This window comes from Lonchura striata, chromosome 17 (genome assembly GCF_050655825.1).
Source record: "Lonchura striata isolate lonStrDom1 chromosome 17, ASM5065582v1, whole genome shotgun sequence".
NCBI lineage: Eukaryota > Metazoa > Chordata > Aves > Passeriformes > Estrildidae > Lonchura > Lonchura striata.
In genome coordinates, this window is record NC_140719.1 from 3,172,554 (window position 1) to 3,192,619 (window position 20,066).

The window sequence follows — 20,066 nt, forward strand, 5'->3', positions numbered from 1 at the left end:
CAGAGTGGGGAATTGCCTCTCTCCGGGCAGTGCTGAGATCGGTCCTTCCAACAGTGCCAGGGTGTCGCTGCTGGGGGATTTTCCTGGGTTGGGAGTGATTCCACATGGAGCTGAGGCTTTCACTGCTCTTTAGGAAGTGGCAATGTCAGAGTTACGTAGGGGAAAAAAAAAAAATCTATGGATTATTTGTTCATCTAAATCCCAGGGAATTGGGGGTCACAGATGTAACTGCACACTTTTAAACCCTTTTCCCCTTTAATCCCTTTTCCATGGGTAGCACTGGGGTAAGCTCAGCTTGCAGGGAGCCCAGCCCAAAGCAGGTGTTAAACATCCTGTCAGCTGTGATGATGAGGTTTTAGCAAAGCCTGAGCAGGACAACATCGCTGCTGCTGGGCTGCCGTTATGTGGGAAGAGGGAGATCCCACAGGATCCCACAGAGATGGATCCTGTGCCCCTGCTCCTCCTTGGAGCCTAGGGATTGTGCACAGGAAAGATCTGGCTTGAGCATTGCTCTGAAGTTCAAATCAGACTTTCAGGCCTAAGTGCTGCCAGCATTACACTGAGGGCTGATCCAGTTCCCACTGGTGGGGAGATTTTCCTGATTTAAAGGGCTCATGGTTAAACTCTGCCCTGCCCTGGGACCGGCTCACAGTGGGAAGAAGAACCCCATTAGTGATGGTCCCCATTACCCAGCTGGGTTCCAGCTCTGCCCCAGGGCCCCTCCCCAGCCCTGCCCTGCTCAGGTGAGTGCAGCTGGACTGTTGTGAAGGGAAGGTAAGCGCTGTGAAAGCAAACCTGGAGCTGATGCTGAGACAAACTGGACATTTTCAGTGCCTGTTCTACTGCCCAACCCAGGGGAATCCTCGCTCGTGCTTTGCCTGCCAGAGGTGGCTTCTGTTGCTGGCTTGAATGAGCTCAGTGTTGTCTGCTCCTTCATTGAACATTCCTGTGCTTTTCTCTTTTCTCTTTATTTGAAGATCGAGTCTGGTTTTCGGTCTGTGCCTAACTCTGAGCTGCTTGTGTTTTTAACCTGAGAGAAACCAAGTGCATGCCTGAGACTGAGTTCTGGAACTCATTGATGGGATTGGTGGAATGCAATGCTAATGGCCCCAAAACTGAGCTGGCATTGAACGAATCCATAGATCCAACAAGCCCCCCAATTTCAGCATGAGCTCTGTAGCCAAATGAGCAAGAAATGTGGGTCAGTTCAAAGTGACTTCTGGTAAAACAATAATCCAAGGGAAATAAAATTTTTGCTCATCTTTACCAAGCAGAGCTCCTTATGATTATATTTGCTGCTTCACTGCTCAATAGTTTAAAGTGGGATGTTTTCTCTCTTTAGCTCACTCAGTCAAATAAGTGGCTGTAATCAGAGATCCACAAAAAAGTGAATTATGGAAAGGGGGAATATTTTTTCATCTCCTTAAAATAGGAGGGCAAGAGGGATCTGGCTTTTGCATGTTTTGTTTTGGAAAGAACCCTCTCTAGATTAGCTCATTGGGGCGAGAATCCTCTTTTCCCCAAAGGAAAGAACCAAAAAAAAAAAAAAAAAAAAAAGGGTGAGGGGTGGGGAAAATCCCAGAAAACAAACGGAAATCAGAACCTGCCTCCAGCAGTTCTTTGATCCACTTGTGCAGACACACTTACTGAGAATTTGGAAAACCAGCAGGTTCCTAAGGCCTCTTCCTGCTGGTGAAAGCTCAACCTCCCCAATTGACTCGCTGCCCTTGATCCATCTTCCAAACCATCTTCTGGTGCCGTTTCTCCTTGGCAAACCTGTCCAGTTACACGCTGCACAACCACTGAAAACCTCCAGGTTTGAAAACATCCTCATTCTTCCCAGGATGTTCGAATCTTCACTGGACAATGCCTTTCTTTGTCCCTTGCGAGTGTCTTGGCTTAAGTTCAATTCCCTGTCGAAACTGCGTTGACCAAGACTTTCAACCAACCTCATTCCTTTTCAAAATGAAAATCCGGCACCATCCCCCTCTCCCTGAGTCTTGACGGGGAGAAAATCTGTCTTGCTCTAAGCAAATCAGCCCTCCAAGGACAGCGTGACAGGGCTTTTTCCTTTTCTCTCATTGACCCAGTAGCAGAGGGGAGGGCTCTTGTGGAGAGGGGTTTTCTCATTCTTGCTGCATGTGGAGTGATCTGCACTGACGAATGTTTCTTTTGGAAGGTTTTCTGGTGGCCGATTTGCTGCTTAGATCGTGAAGCTGGTAATTTTAATTTCTTTTTTGCGGGCTGTGGTTTCGGATCGCGGTCGTTTCTGAAGGACACAAAACCTTTACTTTCCACAGGACAACTTCATCAACCTCAGCTTCCTGCGGCTCTTCAGGGCAGCCAGGCTCATCAAGCTCCTCCGCCAGGGCTACACCATCCGCATCCTACTCTGGACATTCGTGCAGTCCTTCAAGGTGAGCCTTGGCAATGTGGGGAGGGATTTGGGGAGAGGGTCGTGCTTGGCGCCCATGGAACATCTTCCAGTGAGGATCCAGCAGCTTCCCTTGTCTTGGAATGGCCTCTCTCACCTCTACAGAGGGATTACAGGAAATCGAAATTCAGGAATTCTTCTGAAAAGAGGATTGGTGAGCACTGCCCAGCCATGTCTTAAAGGTGTAGAACTCATTATTCAGTATAAATAGAAGAGATGATTTGGGATAAAAGTATCATGCAGTTAACTTAGGACATTCTGCTCTTTATCTCCATTTTGTCAGCTTATTACTAATATATATATTCTATCTACAAACACATACATTCTACATCTAGTATACAGCTATACACAGATGGTGGTAGTAACATTCAGCAAATAGCGATATTTACACATAGTTTTTACTTAACAATTAGATTTTCTGGAGGTGTACATTGTGTTCTTCTATTTTTCTGCATTATTTACTATGTGCAACTTGGTTTCTGAGCAAAGACAATCCCATGAATGGGTTTGTCTGTACTCAAGGCAGAATTGATTTACACTTAAGACAAATTTTTAACATGTACTACTGTGACTTTGTCTTTATTTACTATATGTAAAGGTTTAGATTGGGCAGGGCTCACTTGATTGGTAGAGTTTTGGGTGTTAACTAGGTGGCTTTTGCTAGATGTTGTTCTTAACTTTTGAAAGATCGTTTACTCAATGCATTATTTGCACAGGAATATTAATTCTGCAGAAAATCCAACTGGTCAGCACCAAAAATATTAATTATTAATTCAACTGGTTAGCATAACAAGGGATATTAATTCTGCTGAAAGTGAACTGGTTCACACTGACCATTTGTAGAATGTTAATTCTGTTAAAAATGACTGGTGAGCACTGCCCAGCCCCAGGAATATTAATTTTCTGCAGAAAAGAGAACAGGTTAGCACTGACCATCCCCGGAATGCTGCATTTTGGAGGAGGAGGCTGAAGGGCTGCTTGCTCATGCATGCTCCAGCAAGTGCTCAACACTCAGGCTGCCCTTGAAATAACCCCAAATTCCCTCTGCAAAGTCTGGACACTCGGGAATTTGCATAAAGCAGCAATGGCCTGACTGATGAGTGCCTTGTTCTTCACCTGCAGTGAGTGTAAGGTTGAATTACCTGCCCCAGGATTTGAGTGTGGTGGGATCTGGTAGAGGTGAAACCAGCCCCTTGAGCTTTGGTAACACAAAGTGTGAAGCTGTAGAGACACAGGCCTGGGTTTGATGATGTGGAGGATTAAAATAATGAGGTTTTGTTGGGGTTTTGTTGTGAAGCTGAGGCAGTTGCTTTGCTTGGTTTCCTTTACCTCTGCTCTTCCTCCTGCCAATCCTCAGCACGTTGAGTTAGCTGATTTCTAGAGCTAAACAAAAGCCCACATGCCCCAAAACGGGTTACTTTTACAGCTTTCGGCTGGTTTGCAGCCTATTTTTCATTGTTTGATGCTTTATCTCTGGTCCTGGGGCTTGCTCAGGTTCTGCAGTGAGGGCAGGAGAACACAAACGTGCAGGCAGGATTTGTGGCAGCGATCCTGGGCTCTGACACACCAGCATTGGTGGGCTGGGAGCTGTGGGAGAGAGCCCCGGCCCCTCGGTGGGGACTGCAGGTGTGGGGTGCTCCCAGCCGAACAATTATTTTATAGATGGATCTCGGGAGAAGGGGCTCAGCCTTTCCCAGCACCATCCCGACCCTTCAGGGCCCTGAGCGTGACCTGAGGTGGAGCCTAGGCTTCGTGAGGAGCTGTCTGTCTGTCTGTCCCCCGGCTCAGAGCTCTCAGGCCGTGTCCCTCATGCACAGGTGTCCATCAGTCCCTTTTCTCCAGGTTTCCTCCAGGTTTTGTCCCAGGGGTGCCTCAGGCCCAGCGATGGCAGCCGGGCCAAGGATGGGATTGCCTCGCTCTGCTCTGGGCTGGGGCGGCATCAAGTGCTGGGAGAGTTTTGGGCACCACAACATAAAAAAAGATCTAAAGCTGTGAGAGAGCGTCCAAAGGAGGGCGGGGATGGGGCAGGGTGTGGAGGGGCCCGTGAGGAGCAGCTGAGGGCACTGGGATGGTTCAGCTGGGGCAGGCTGAGGGCAGAGCTCCCCGGGGCTGCAGCTCCTCCTGGGGCAGCTCCAGCTCTGCCCTGGGACAGGGACAGGAGCCAGGGCACGGCTGGAGCTGGGCCAGGGCAGCTCAGGCTGGAGAGCAGGAAAGGTTCTTCCCCCAGAGGTGCTGGCACTGCCCAGGCTGCCCAGGGAATGGGCACGGCCCCGAGGCTGCCAGAGCTCCAGGAGCCTTTGGCCAGCGCTGCCAGGGATGCCCAGGGTGGGATTTTGGGGGGTCTGGACAGGGACAGGGGTGGGCTGGGTGATCCTTGGGTGTCTTTTCCAACTCGGGATATTTCATGATTCTACAATTCCTGCTGGGCTCCCTTGGCCTGCAGAACTCCTGCCCCAGGCACCACAGGGGCTGGCCCGAGGGCAAGTCTTCTCCATTTTTGAGCTATTACTAATTAAGAGACATTAATTACCCATTAATTTAACCCAAGTGGAACATAGCTGTCACTCTCAGCCTGAGTGACATAATTACATTGCAGCCTTCACTGATTTCTTGCTAAAACTCTGAATCTTTTTGTCCTCCTGGGATCCCAAACTGGGTCTGTTTCAGAGCCAGAACTCATTCTGGGATGGAGATTTATTTTTTTTGCTCAGAGTGATTTTACAGCAAGGTCATTAACAATTAATGTTCATACAATTATGCACACAAAGTGCCAGTGCCTGCTGATAGCTCCAATATTTTGTGTGTTTTCCATGCTTGCTGCTTCCAAGGATACAGAGAGAGCCCTTGGAAAGCCCTGCCTGCTGATGAATACCTGGCTCCAGGGAATTGTCTCCTGAGGCCTGCCAGAATTCTTCATATCCTCTTCCCAGTCCATACACCTGAAGGACAAATGCCACAAAACTCAGTTCGTATACCTGAAGGACAAATGCCACAAAACTCAGTCCTACCAGGCAATTCAATGTTTGCATTTGCTGTCAATAATCCCACTTTTTTCCTTTCCCACAGGCCTTGCCTTATGTGTGTCTCCTCATTGCAATGCTCTTCTTCATCTATGCCATTATTGGCATGCAGGTAAAATATTTAATTCTTATATTCTGGCCATAAGCAGCCTGGGTTTGTTCAGGGTGCAGATGGTTGTTGCATCCACAGCAGGAGCAGCACTGATTTGGGATGAGGCAAAAGCTCTTTTTGTCTGGTGTCAGGTAAATTAGAAATGAAAAATAGACCTCTTTTCCTACTTTAATTGTCAGCTTTTATGTTGAAGTGTCCCCACTGAGCTGTGGGCATGAGCCTGGATCACATTTCAGCACTGTGGACATTTCAGCACTGGATATCCATGAATCCCACAGGAAAAGACATCCCTTCCCCTGGCTTTGGACACATCAGGAGGCTGAGAGGAGGGAGCAGCCCAGGCACTGCACCTTCCTGAGAAGAAATAATAAACTTGGCCTGGGATGGAGCTGAACTGCTGGAAAGGACCTCTGTGAACACAAAGCACATTAATCTTGTGTTTGATCTCCATAACATGTTTTTATCTCCATTTTCAGCACAGAAATTATTCCAGTTTTTGAGAGCCTTTAAATGAGGACAAATTCTTTCCCTGCCTTACTTTCCAACTCCATTTGATGTGCCTGGCTGAATCCCTTCTGTTTTCCCTGGCAGGTATTTGGGAACATTGCCTTAGATGATGAAACCTCCATTAATCGGCACAACAACTTCCGCACTTTCCTTCAAGCCCTGATGCTCCTGTTCAGGTAAGGAGAGAATAAAACATTCTCTGTTTTGTGTGTGAACAGCAAAAACATCTTTGTGCAGGTGCCAGTTGAGCTGCTCAGACTTGGACATCCTTTAAAATAGGTATTTGTGTAAATTATCCATTCCTGCTTCCTCCTCCTCAGCAGATCGGATTCAACCCGTCCAGAAAGTGTCACCTAGAGCTGTGACCCCCCAGGGCAACTCAGGCTGAATATAGAGCAGAGCCCCACTGGTGTAACTGATTGATGAGTTTCCTGTCTTGAAACTTGGTTAATTTTTATTTTTTTAAGTGAGAATTGCTTTAATTGGCAATTTTTGCATAACCAGAAGTCAACAGCTCCTACACCAGCCCCACTTCTGCTTCAGAATTCAGGTGTTTCCCTCTGGGTTCATCTTGCCTGGAAATGATGCGTTTTCAAGTGAAAAAAAATCAATTAAATAACAGATTTTTATTTTAAGACCTGACAAAACAGGCCCTGCTCCAGCCTGGGACAGTTTGGGGGAGATGTTCCTCATCCAGCTGTGGAGACCCAGTGAACACCAGTCCCTTCCAGGCCTGCCAAGGCTCAGCTCCAAGGATGCTGTGGTGCTTGGTACTGGATGCCTTGCCTGGGAGTTTCTGTGAAGACAGACAGAAATGGAATTAGCCCTCTCTAGCTCAGAATAATCACTGGGCTCAGAACTCTGAATTTAAATAAAACTGGGTCATTATTCAGCCTCGTGGTCCATTACCAGCCACACAGCAGAGGGAGTGAGGAGCAGAGGCAGCAGGAGTGGGGTGGGAGTTGGTTTCTGCACAATTCCCCACAAAGGGAATGGGCCTCTAGCACCCAGGCACCAGTGGGGGAATCTGCTATCATTCAGAGGAGCCTGGAAATTATTGCAGGTTAGATGGAGTGCTGAGTTCTCCCAAAGTTTGTGTGCTGGCTGTGGGGATACAAGGCAAAAGAACATTGAGGGAAGCAGGAATTCAGAGCAGGTGCATGTGGAGAATCCCTGACTTCCAAACCAAGGGTGCACTTGGATGGAGCTCACCCTTGGTCAGGGGTGGCTCCATGTGCTGGAAAAGTCTCTCCTCCACCCCGAGCTTCCAAAGAAAGGCTCAGCAATCTGTGTTGTTGGGTCTCAAGGCAGTTTATTGCAAGTTATCTAAAAGATTTTCTTCTGGGGCTGCTGTGGTTTGCTCCCAGCTCAGGCAGAGGCACACACACACCCTGACATCCTCTCTGACCCCGACTGCTTCTTCTCTCCCCGCCAGGGCTGCTGCTGTCTTTTATATGGTACATTACGTGTGACATGGTTACAGTTTTTCCCAATGCCTGTTACCTATATTAAATGGGGATTTTCTATCTTTTATATGGTACATTACATGTTACATGGTTACAGTTTTTCCCAATGCCTATTACCTATATTAAATGGTGCTTTTCTACTCTAAACCAATCTGTGAGTGCCAACATCACCAAGAACATGGAGGTGAGGAAGAAGAAAGGGAGGACAGGACAGGCCCAGATCCCAAATCCATCTTAAAACCTCTGACCCCCATGTACAAAACCAAAACCCCCCTGTACAGCACTCAAAAATTCTTCCCTTTACTTTGTGACTACTTCTACTCTAATATCTAAACTTTTGTGACTTCTTGCTCTTCCTGCAAGGTTGGTAAATCATTCCATGGTTCAAACCCAAAATCACAGCTGTTTCCAGCTGCCTGTCAGGGTCTCAAATGCTTCTGACCTGGACCCGGAACCTCCAAAAATGTCTGAGGGACATTTTGAGTTCCTACAGCACTTCACAGGGACTGCTTTATTTTGAGGATCAACTCTCTGGAACTCCAAAGTTTTTCCTTTTAGCTCTTTTCTCTCAACAGTAGAAGTTAGAGAGGGAGGAGGGAATTTCATCACAGGAGACTGTGATGAAAAAGAGACCCAAGTCCAACCAGCCCATGCTGGAATTTATCTGCCAGATAAAGGAGATAAGAATTCCAGTGGAGAAGCCTGGTTTAATTTCCCATCCTCTGCACTGGCTTTAGAGCCAGCACTAAGTTCAAAAGGCAACAATCTAAACTCTGTTTACTCAGATTTGTACTGTTTAAATCAATCAGGTTTTATTCTCCACAGAAACAATAAACTTTTAGCCTACCTGAGCCTGCCTGTTTTCTTTTACCCCCTGTAACAGAGGGAAATGTTCTTTCTCCTTTCTTTTTCATGAGTAGTTCCAATTCCCAGTATAAATACAGTCTCTGCTCCTGGGCACAACCTTCCACCTCATTAATTTCGTTAATTGGGTGTAGCATTATTGCAGGGTGGCTGTCATGGGGAGGGGTGGATAAACCCAGCCTCTGCTCTGGTGTTGCAGGAGCGCTACAGGGGAAGCCTGGCATGAGATCATGTTGTCCTGCTTGAGCAACAGAGCCTGTGACCCCCTCTCTGGCCTCACCAAAAAGGAATGTGGCAGTGATTTTGCCTATTTCTACTTCGTGTCATTCATTTTCCTCTGCTCCTTCCTGGTAAGTCAGCCTGATCCCACAAAGGGGGGGTGCTGGTGTGGATCCCCCAAACCCTTCCCTCCCCACCCCTGTGCCTCCCCCTCATCCCTAATTATAATTTAGACACCACCAAGCCAGCTTTTCTAACCCCATTTATCATCCTGCTGATAAAATCCCCAAAGACATCATTTAGTCATTAAAGGGAAAGGGTTTATCTTCCTTCTCACAGGAAGCCCTAACATTAGGAATTAAGCATTAATCGGGTTTGTCTTGATTTATACCATCCCTTTGAAGAAGGGCAGTGGGGAGGGCATGGGGACGATGTCCAAGTTCAGCAGCATCACACTCATGTCACAGAACCCCAGGATCTGCTGAGATGGAAGTGACCCACAGGGATCATCATCATTTGTTTGCCAAACAAATGCAGAAATCACTTTTTTTTTTTCCTGCCAGAAAAGCTTTAGACATGAAAACAGAGCTGCTGGGCTTGGTTTGTGCCTGTGGTTATTGTGGGGCTGAGCTTTTTGAGGTGTTGATGCCTTTTTCAAGCTACCTAAAAACAGAGGCCAGACAAGAGGAAGGGAATAAAAAGCAGGAATATTTATTGAAGGTGTGGCTGCTGTTGTTCCTTTGACCACCCATGGATTGTTTCTCGTGCATGTATTGAAAAACCTGCAGCCCTGAAAGCTTATCCAAAGTTAATGCTCCATTTACTGATTCCTTCAGCATTCTGGGCTTTAAACCCAAATTTTCCCTCATATAAATCTCTAACCCAGTATCAGCCATTCTCATTGTTGTTTTCAGGGGCATTATTGCTTTTGAAGCTTATAAAAAACAAAACAAAACAAAAAAAAAAAAACCCAAACCAATAAAAACAAAAACAAAAACCCCAAAACAAAACAAAAGAAAAAAACACAAAACCATAAAAACCTAAATAAACAAACAAAACTCCCCAAAAACCCCAAAAAGAAACAAAACAATATCACCTCCTCCCCAGAGTCCCCTCCCTGGGTTTGTCAGTTGTCCCACTCAAGATGTGGCAGCAGAATTGGAGGCTAGAGCAGCTCTGTGCAAATCCAGCTCTGTGTGAGCTTTTCCCTAAGTCAGCACTCCCAGAAAATCCTGGGAAATGGGACCAGGAGAGGGGAGAGCCCTTGAAGGAGCAAAATCCCAAAACCAAGCAGCTGAACTGCTATAGGACAGGGCTGTAACTGATATTTAAAAATATATTCAGCACTTCATTGCTTCCCCATGAGCAATTAAAGCTTTGCAGAGCCCCAGCCTTGCCAGGAAGGCACATTTTTAGGATTTGTTCAACATCACCCCATAGATTTAGGGGGTTTGGATCATATATTTGGGTTCAAATGGTGTTTCTGGCTCTTTGTGGATGTGCAGCTTGACAGAATTTTCCTCCTGTCATTTGCTGGAGAAAAATATAAATTGAAACTTAGGTTGAGAAATATCAAATGGAAGTTAAGAATATACAGGAGGGAGAAAAATATAAATTGAAATGTATATTAAAAAAACAAATTGAAAGTTTGAGATCCTGGGGCTTTATCCAGCGTCTATTCCCTGCTGTCCTCCTGCTCTTGAGTCTGCACATTGATCTTTTCCCATGGAAATCCTTGTGATTTTTTCCTTTTCTTTAATAACAGGAGAATTCCTTGTGCCAGAAGCATTTCCAGGCTCTTGTTGGTGGCCGTTAGGGACAGGAGCCTTTTGTGTGTCCTGCCCCTCGCCTTTCTGGGGACCTTGGCAGGCTGGAATTGTTGTGAATCTAAAATAGCACCTTTAGGCTGGAGAATGGGATTTCCTCCAGCTGTTCTGTGTTGGTGTGCCTTGATCTGGACATGCTGGACGAGTTCCCATCTCCTGGCTGGAGCAGCAGTGGCTGCAGCCCCTGGAGGGCAGAAGGGAAGGGGAGGGGCTGATCCAGCTGGAATCCAGGCTGGACCATGCTGGAGGCAGCACCAGTGATGGGGATGTGGAAAAATGGGCAGGAGAGGGGGAAGCAGCAGTGGCATTCCCAGGGATCCAAGGCTCTGTTGGAAAGTTTCTTCTTGGGCTGAGGCTGCTCCTTGTAGAAACATCCAGTTATGGGAATCATGCATGCTTCCCTTCCAGGTTTTAATTTTTAAAATTCCCTTCCCATTCCCCTTCCTCTTTACCTTCCCTTCTTCTTCCCTTCCCATTTTCCTTTCCTTCACTTTTCCTTTCCCCTTTCCTTTTTTCTCCCTTCCCGCTTCTTTCCCTTCTTTCCCCATTCTCTCTTCTCCTTTCTCCCTTCCCTGCTCTGTCCCTCTCTTTCTTCTCCTTTCCCTTCCTTTCTCCTTTCTCTTTTTCTCCCTTCCCCTTCTCCTTTCTCCCCTTCCTTCTCTCTTCTCCTTTCCGTTCCTTTCTGCTTTCCCTTTTTCTGCTTTCCCCTTCTCCCTTCTCTCCTCCCTTCTCTGCTCCCCTCTTCCTTCTTTCCCTTTTCTACTCTTCCCCCTTTCTCCTTTCCTTTCTCTGTTCTCCTTTCTCTTCTCCTTTCCATTCCTTTCTCCTTTCTCCTTTCCTTTCTCTGTTCTCCTTTCTCTTCTCCTTTCCATTCCTTTCTCCTTTCTCCTTTCTCCTTTCTCCTTTCTTTCTCCTTTCTCCTTTCTCCTTTCTTTCTCCTTTCTCCTTTCTCCTTTCTCCTTTCTTTCTCCTTTCTCCTTCCTTTCTCCTTTCTCCTTTCTTTCTCCTTTCTCCTTTCTCCTTTCTTTCTCCTTTCTCCTTTCTTTCTCCTTTCTCCTTTCTTTCTCCTTTCTCCTTCCTTTCTCCTTTCTCCTTTCTTTCTCCTTTCTCCTTCCTTTCTCCTTTCTCCTTCCTTTCTCCTTTCTCCTTCCTTTCTCCTTTCTCCTTCCTTTCTCCTTTCTCCTTCCTTTCTCCTTTCTCCTTCCTTTCTCCTTTCTCCTTCCTCCTTCCTCCTTCCTCCTTTCTCCTTTCTCCTTCCTCCTTTCTCCTTTCTTTCTCCTTCCTCCTTTCTCCTTTCTTTCTCCTTTCTCCTTCCTCCTTCCTTTCTCCTTTCTCCTTCCTTTCTCCTTTCTCCTTCCTCCTTTCTCCTTTCTCCTTCCTCCTTCCTCCTTTCTCCTTTCTCCTTTCTTTCTCCTTTCCCTTCCTTTCCCCTTTCCCTTTCTCCTTCCCCTCTCCCCGCCCTCCCGGGCCCATCCCGCTCCCCCCCGCAGATGCTGAACCTGTTCGTGGCAGTGATCATGGACAATTTCGAGTACCTGACCCGGGACTCCTCCATCCTCGGGCCCCATCACCTGGACGAGTTTGTCCGGGTGTGGGCAGAGTACGACCCCGCAGCCTGGTACGTGCTGGGACACCGGGGCGGGACAGGGGGACACCAGGGTGGGGACAGAAGGGACAGAATTTGTAGGGCACATCCTTACAAATGTCAAAAACACTCCATACAACATTAAAAAACTTTCATTACCAACACCCAACTGAACGATTTTAAAATACCAAAAACATAAAGAAAGAAAATATCAAAAAATGTGATCCAAATTATAATAATACTGTTCACAGGTAAAACAAAACTCAAAAAATTACAACTACAATATTCTCACCACAAACAACATCAAAAATAACCTTAACTCAATTAAACCAAAGTGTTAGTTAAACAAACACACTCATACCATCTCTTACACTAAGTAACATATTAACAAACGTCAACAGTATAAAGCAAGTAACTCTTCAAAACAAAACAACAATTAATTATTTGTTACTACCACATAAACACAAATATAAATAATTTAAAAACATGTACTACATAAAGTTATCTAATAATTGAAAATCAATTCATAAAGACATAAAACAATTACAAATGACTTAATCTACAGAGGGGACACCGCAGCTGCAATGCTGCACCTGAGCCCGTTTTAACGGGAACAACTCCAGCATTTGAGGTAACACCTCTGCTAAATGCTGCAATTTTCTGAGCTCTGGAGAGGGACAAATCTGCTGTCACTTCAAGGGCGTTTCCTTCACGCACACCCAACCCCTGACAGCAAAGCACGGCCAAAAATGCACAGATGAACAGCTCCAGTTCCACTGAGCCTGCCTAAACGGCTGTGCAGAAAAGCTATTTAGCACTTCCAAAAGGAGCTTTTGCTGCCTGCATCCCATCCGGAGATGCAAATCCGCAAATCTCCGGCTGTTGGCAGCACTTGAGGGAGTGGGAGAGGTTCACACCGCATTTGTTAATTGGGATCCACCTTGGTGGCTTCCCAAGTGCTGTGCAGACAGCATCTGAGTCAGGTCCTGCGGGCTCTGCTTCCATCCTCCCGCCCGCTCCCGGAGGGAATGATGTGATGTTCCTCTGCCTTAGGGTGGTTTCCTGAAAAGATGGGATTTTTTTCAAACAGCCATTCCTCATTAAACACAACATTTTTCTCCTGGAAGCCTCCTTGTAATGGCATCAAACTCTACGTAAGAATTTTGGCCTTTTGAGTAATATTTAGCTCTGGAGTTGCAGTTGAGGTTGTAAGATGTGCAAAATGATCAGGATGAAATGAAATGGGCCAAAGTTTGGAAGAGTTTAATTCTTATATCATATTTAATTCTCTGATAAAATAGTCCTGATTTATGAGGGGGTTAAAGAAGGGGATGGTTTTCACACACTGGATAATGAGATGTTTATTTTAGGGGTTTATTTTTTAAATTTTATTTTTTTCCAAGACACAGGGAGACCTGTACACTGGGCTTAGGCAGTGGAGCAGCAGCACAGACCCCAGATTAAGGGATTTTTTTTAAATTGAGGGAATGGCCCTGCCCAATGACCACTTCTAGAGCAGGACAGATTTAATAAATTGCTTTTCTGTATTGCTGCACCACAGCCCTGGTGATGGGGTTATTCTCATTTCTGGATGCTCTGTCCCAGGTCCCAATAATTCCCTTGATATTTTATTTGGGAATTTTCCTGTTGGGAGACTCTTCATTAATTTAAAGCTCTGCTAATTTTGGATCCCTTTTTTCCTCCCTGTGAGTTCCTGTGCCATGAATCTCCTCTGGATTTTTGATGCCTCCAGCTCTTCCAATCTTTTCTTTCTTTTTTGTTTCCCTTCAGCAGAGACAGAGGCAGGCAATGTTTGGATAATCAACATCTCAAACTCCCTGCTAGGATGCAATTAAACTGCTTTAAAATCTTGCTTCAAATGATTTAGCCTAACTTTAAATGGAAACTCATTTCAAAAACCTGCATTTCTCTGAACTGTGGGGGATTTTAAGTGCTCCAAGCCACCCCTACTACCAACCTGAGTATTTACTCCACACTTACTACCAGCTTGTAATCTCCAGGCAGATTTTCATCCCCATGAGCTTTTTGACACAGCAAATCCTTTGTGGGGATCTAGCAGGCATAAATAGCTTTTCTCTTTCCCTTTTTCCAATCCTATCTTGTCTCTTCCCACTAGAAAATCTCAATGAGGCTGAAAACTCAGCAGTGCCTGGTTGCTCCTTAGAAAAACAGCCTTGGCTCCGTGGGAGGAGGAACACACCTGCAAGGGGGAAAAATGGGATCAATGTGGATTTTTAATGTTTATATTCAGGAAGCTTCCACCCAGAAAAGCACCAGCACTGAGTTTACAGGAACATTTCTCGCTGTATTAACTCTGAGTCACTCAGGGGCCAAACCTTTCCACTCCCAGACCTGCTAATGCAGAAAATGGCAGATAGTAAGATGCTAATTCTAGGATTTTTTTTTTTTTTTTTTTCTCTAACCCAGTTCCCTTTTCACTCTGGTGGGAAGTTATTGAGTGTGAATAGTTCCACTGAGATCACATTTTCAGAAGTGCAGCTAAAATCTCCACAAGTCTGAAATCCTTTCACACTTTAAGCCTGAACTGAGCTTTCAGTAATTTTAAGAACTTTCTGATCTTAGAGGTCTTTTTCAGCCCAAGTGATTTTCTGATTTGATTATTCCACGATTTGAGCTGATTGTCCTCACTTCTCCCAAGGTCTCTTCCTTGATTATCCACTTTCCTTAGCTTGAGACCCCCAGTGAAAAGATGCTCCACGATTGTTATATTTTTATTATCTACATCATATTTGAAACACAACTTAATGTGTATTTTACCCCTAGTTCTGAAATCACCTTTGGTTTTATTACAAAATGTAACTCCCTGGAAACTTTTCTAAGAAAAAACATTCAAATTGAAGTAAAAAAGGCAGCTAGGAGCTGTTATTCCAGCTGTGCCACCTTCCCCAGGGGTGAGTATGGGAATGTGAGTATGAGCTGGATTTAGGGGTGGCAAAAAGCCTTGAGCTCACCAAAAAAAAAAAAAAAAAAAGCAACTGAGAGAAATGGGGAGCACAGGGTGGTTTGGTGGAAGTTAATTAAGAAAAGAGGGCAAACAGGATTTAAGGATGAACAGGGAAAGAAAACAATTAGATTTCTAGCAGCTTTTTTCAACATATAGAAAGTGAGTTAATCTGTTTTATTCCTCTCCCAGTGCCCACCCCATGGAGATACTGGTGATGTTGCTCTGGCCACCCCACTGCCATCAGTTGTGCCCAGGACCCTCAGGAGGAGCTGCAGGTGCTCCCAAGGGAGCTCTGGGATAATGGGATGCTGAGGAAAATCAGATTTAAAGAAAAATTGTGGCTGCTCCATCCATCCCTGGGAGTGTCCAAGGCCAGGCTGGAGGGGCTTGGAGCACCCTGGGATAGTGGAAGGTGTCCCTATGGAATGGGATGGACTTTAAGGTCCTTCCACCCCAAACCATTCTGGAATTCTCTGAACCTGGGAAAGGATCCCTGTTTGTCCTGGGTTTGTGCCATGATCTCCCAATGCAAAGCATCTGTTGGTTTTCCAGCCTTCCACGGACTCTTGGAGAGCTCAGGGAACTGTTCAGCCATGTTTTCCACACCCTGACTTTCCAGAATCCTTCTAAAATTGTAAGAAAAGTGTGAATTCTGTGCCTCAGTTAAACCAAAACCTTTTTAGACCCACATTTAGGTCTGGAGTCAAGACTTGCATGGTTCCATTTGCTCTCAAATTCATAGTTTGGACTTGGTTGGAGAAAGCTTTGAATACTTTAATTCTTCACAGCCCAAATAGCAGCAACACTGAAGGAGTTCTCCCAAAACATTCCAGCCTTCTTTACAGAGTGCACCAAAATAAATACAGGGAGGCCAAAGCATCCCAGTTTTTTTCAGAGGTAATTTTGAAGTTTGGCTCTTCTCATCTATGAGTTGGTTGTACAAAAAAAGATTGAGAAATATAATCCTGCTGTTTAATTAGCTGAAATTATTGTGGGGAGTTAATGAGAGTGACCATAAAGCTTCCAGGAGGTGTCTGATTTCTCCTTTTGCTATGGAAAGCTGCATTTTCCCAGTGCCAATGCCCAGCACGGCTCTGGAGGTGACACTTTCTGCTCTCCCAGCAAATTCCTCATTGCCCAGGAATGGCCCTGCTGGGGTTATGTAGGAGGTGCCAGTGGCAGGGAGAGGTTCCCAAGGTTTTAAAGCAGCTAATTTGAATCCTGGCAAGAATCTGTTGAAGAGCTGTAATAAAATCCCAGGAATTATCCACTGAAGGCTCTTTGTGGCCTGCAGGCTCCGGGTGTTGGGCAGCAGAGTCTGGAGGCTGATGCTCAGGCACAGGGAATTAAAACATGAGTGGGAAGGGAAACCAAATATTTGGGAAGCTTTGCACATGGCATGAGGATTTCCCAGAGGAAAATCCAAGGAGATAAGGTTGGGTGAGCAGTTGGAAGTTCTCTCTGTGTTAAAGTGGCTCCTTCCTTTCCAGACTAACCTTTCTTTCCAGCGTGTTTTGCCCTTCCAGCTTGTCCCATTGGCCTGTGGAAAAGCTGATTCTTCCCTGTTTGCCTGTGGAAAAGCTGATTTCTCCCTGTTTGCCTGTGGAAAAGCTGATTCCTGTTGGATTTTGCTGTCATAACCTCTGGTGTTTCCTTTCCAGTTGCCGCATTCATTATAAGGATATGTACAATTTGTTACGTGTAATTGCTCCACCCCTGGGCTTAGGAAAGAAGTGCCCTCATAGGGTGGCTTACAAGGTTTGGAATTTCAGAGATCCCTCCAGCATCTCTAGTCCTGGTTCTGTTTCTTTTTATCCTTTCTTCCCTCCCCTGAGTGCAAATGCAACCAGTAGAGAAAAGAAACTGTACCGTAACCAATCCCTCGCCTGAAAAGAGGAATGATTGACTGACTGCCTCCTTTTTCCTCCATGCATCCCTTCCCTGTCTCCTCCCACACTCCAGCTGCCTGGGGACAGTTTTATGGGACAGGAACCCTCCAGCTTCCATCCTGCCAGCTCCAGGTTGGAAGTCCTGGGGAAAATTATTCCAGCACTTCAATATATTCCAGAGAAATGGCATCCCAAGGCTTCCAGGGAGCAGCAAGTTTGGTTTGGCTTTGTAGCATTGTTGAGTGATCGACTTGTCCTTTCCTGAGCTGGAAAACCATTGGATCTGGCCAGAGATGATGAGGGATGAGCTTTCCATAGTGCCAGAGCCAGAGATGGCCTGGGGGTTAAATGGTGTCTCTAAGCTGTGGTGGACACCCAGGGAAAGCTCCTGCTCATGGCACAGGGAGAGTTCACTGTACTTGGGAGCCCAGGTGGGGAATCTGAGACAGATCTTGCTGAGAAATCAGCATAGGATGGGCAGCAGGGGGGACCCAGTTCCAGGCAGGGAATTTACTGGAAAACAGAAGATGAAGGAGAAGGCTGGAAGCAGCCAGCCCAGAGCTTCCTCTTCTTCTCCACTCCAGCCCAGGTGTTTCCCACACCTGACTGAGGGTTAAGAGCTCAGAAGTTCTGCAGAGGAAGAGGAGACCCCACTCCCCAGCCTGGAGGACACTGGCTCCAGTTCCCATCGGTGTCTCTCAGCAGCCTCTAACTCAGCTCTGGGCTCGGGGAGGTGGGTGGGATTTTATCTCAGCAGTTACCAGGGTCAGCAGTAGATGGTTTGGCTTGGGTGAGTTCTTTCCTCCTCCTCCCCCTCCTCCATCAAAGCTTTACACAGGAACTGAGACCTATGTCAGGGCTTTGGGCTGGTGGGAAGGTTCCTGCTCAGAAAGGGGGGTTTAAGTGGGTGCTTAGGTTTTCCCTGCTGGTCTAGAGATGATAACTTTAATTAATAACATCTCTGGGTCTCCTCAGATGCCAGGCAGCAGAGGTTTGCACACTATATAAGCAGGCAGCTCGCTGGGAAAACAAAAGGAGATTGGCACAGATCTGCTCCCAGTTCCAACAGGCACAAAAAGGTGAAGCAGGAATTTCCTGCTGTTTTGCACCCCTTGTTTTTCGAGCCAGGATTCATCCACCACCACCACCATGTGCTGAAGGGAGATGCCCTCAGCATTGGCTGCTCTGAGGGACTTTTCCCAAATTTTCTGCAATTCCCAGCTGAGGCTGTCTTGGTGAAAAACAAGCGCCACCAAAAGTGTGGGAGGAGCAGGTTCCCTTCCCACCTCCTGCCAAGGCAAAAGCTGGGCTCTGCTTTTGCTGGATCAGGAATTTGCAGAATCCCAACCTCAGCTGGGAGTGGGAGTAGTCCCAGTCCATCTCTCAGAAAACACCCCACGATTGACTTCTCCCTCATGCCATCACCCAAACCCAAAGTGCTGCTTCCTGGAAGGAAAGCTGGGCTGTGTTCCCCCAGCCCTGTCCCATAACTCTGCCCCCAGCTCTCCCTGGCATGGTGACCTGACTGGTTTGGGGGCTGATGGGGACCTTCATCCCCCACCCCAGCCAAACCCAGCCCTGCCACCCCTTCTCCCCCGGGGGACATCAGGCATTCCCCAGGGGACATCAATCATTCCCAGGGCCACCACGGGCCACCCCTGCAGGAGGAGGAGACGTTGGGCGCCGAAACAGCAACGGAAGCGGAGCCTTCTTTCTCCTGCCCTTCTTGAGTTTGGTTTTGTTTCCTGGAGAAATCTGATTAACCAGATCTCTGTTTTCTTGTCTGCTTTCCCTTCTCTCTCTCTCTCCTCCTTTTCATTTGCTCCATTGTGTTGCCCTTCCCCCCAACCCCTTCCCCATGTTCCCCGCCTCAATCCGATGGGATTTCTGTGTCCTGGTGCTTTTGCCTCATCCCTGTGGTCCCAGCGGGCGCATCAGTTACACAGACATGTATGAGATGCTGAGACACATGTCCCCACCTCTAGGCCTTGGGAAGAAATGCCCAGCTCGTGTTGCCTATAAGGTAGAAAACCTCCCCAGGAGCTCCAGCCCAACCACCAGCTTTCTGTGCCATGGCTGAAGTGGGGTTTCTGTGGCATTGGTGTTGTTCTTCTGGACTTTTCTGGTGCTTTCTCTGCTTTCTAAGCGAGATTTTGGATCTTCTGATTTTTTTTTTTCTTTTTCATTTTTATATATATATATTTTTTTTTTTTGGGTAACTTTTTTTCCTGTCTTTGAAACTCTGGCACATCAATTTGTCTTTCTGTCTTTGCTCTCTCCCTATATCAGTGTTTCTCTTTCCTCTCATTCTGCTTCCATTTAGGTTAATTTGGGGAGGGACCATGCTAATAAGCAAATTACCCCCAATTAGATCCCCAGTTTTCTTCCTGGGGCTCTTTGTCTCACTAACCCTTCAGTAGAATGTTGTTTTTTCCTCCTCTTAATTAGATTGGAGTCATTAGAGTAGGCAGTACTGTAGGAGTGAGCAAGGAATTAAACAGAGACTACACCAGAAGGGCTTCTTAAACACCCCCGTGGAAGAAATTACTTTGTTTTAACAGAAAACATTTAGGACAGGGAGATGGAGAAATCACTCCAGCTTATTGCTGATTTGGCAAAACTTTTTAATTGAGCCACCAGAATGAATTCTATCCCAAATCCTGCCTGATGAAATCTATCCCAAAGGCTCCTGCCTGGGTGGAAATTCAGATGGAAATGGAGCAGACCCAGGCTGCCCTCCCAAAAACTCTCAGGGTGCTTGGAAACTTCCATTTCAAGGCTATTCCTTGGAAGTTTCACCACTGAACCTCACAGTTTAGAGGGAGAGGTTGCTCAGAACCATTTCTCATTGGTGTGGTTGAGGATCCATCAAACCCAGCAGGAATTTTTGGCTGCTGGTGTCACTCCAGGCACTCCCAAACACCAAAACTCAGTCCAGTGGATCCACATCACAACATCCCCTCCTGTACTGAGGGACTTTCCACTGAGACCAAATAAACACAAGATTTTTGTGAAGAGGCTCAGGCTAAACCCAAACCTGAGGCCGATTTATTCAGGCAAGAAGAAATTCAGATAAATCTTCCTACAAGATCCTTCCTCAGTGTGCCAGAATTTAAAATAAAAGGAAAACAAAACATAACCTTAAATCTCTCCACTTA

The 20,066-nt window shown here is 46.3% G+C and overlaps 1 protein-coding gene across 11 annotated transcripts in view; it reads left to right on the forward strand.

Annotated features, from left to right (window-relative positions):
* Nucleotides 1-20,066, forward strand: part of CACNA1B (calcium voltage-gated channel subunit alpha1 B) — a 313,565-nt gene that overhangs the window by 267,201 nt on the left and 26,298 nt on the right. For all 11 annotated transcript variants that reach the window (XM_085593746.1, XM_085593747.1, XM_085593748.1 and 8 more), the window contains 6 exons: nucleotides 2,301-2,417; nucleotides 5,501-5,566; nucleotides 6,158-6,249; nucleotides 8,603-8,753; nucleotides 11,939-12,066; nucleotides 18,835-18,931. In XM_085593746.1, the coding sequence (XP_085449872.1) occupies nucleotides 2,301-2,417; nucleotides 5,501-5,566; nucleotides 6,158-6,249; nucleotides 8,603-8,753; nucleotides 11,939-12,066; nucleotides 18,835-18,931 (651 nt within the window). The remainder of the gene's footprint in view (nucleotides 1-2,300; nucleotides 2,418-5,500; nucleotides 5,567-6,157; nucleotides 6,250-8,602; nucleotides 8,754-11,938; nucleotides 12,067-18,834; nucleotides 18,932-20,066) is intronic.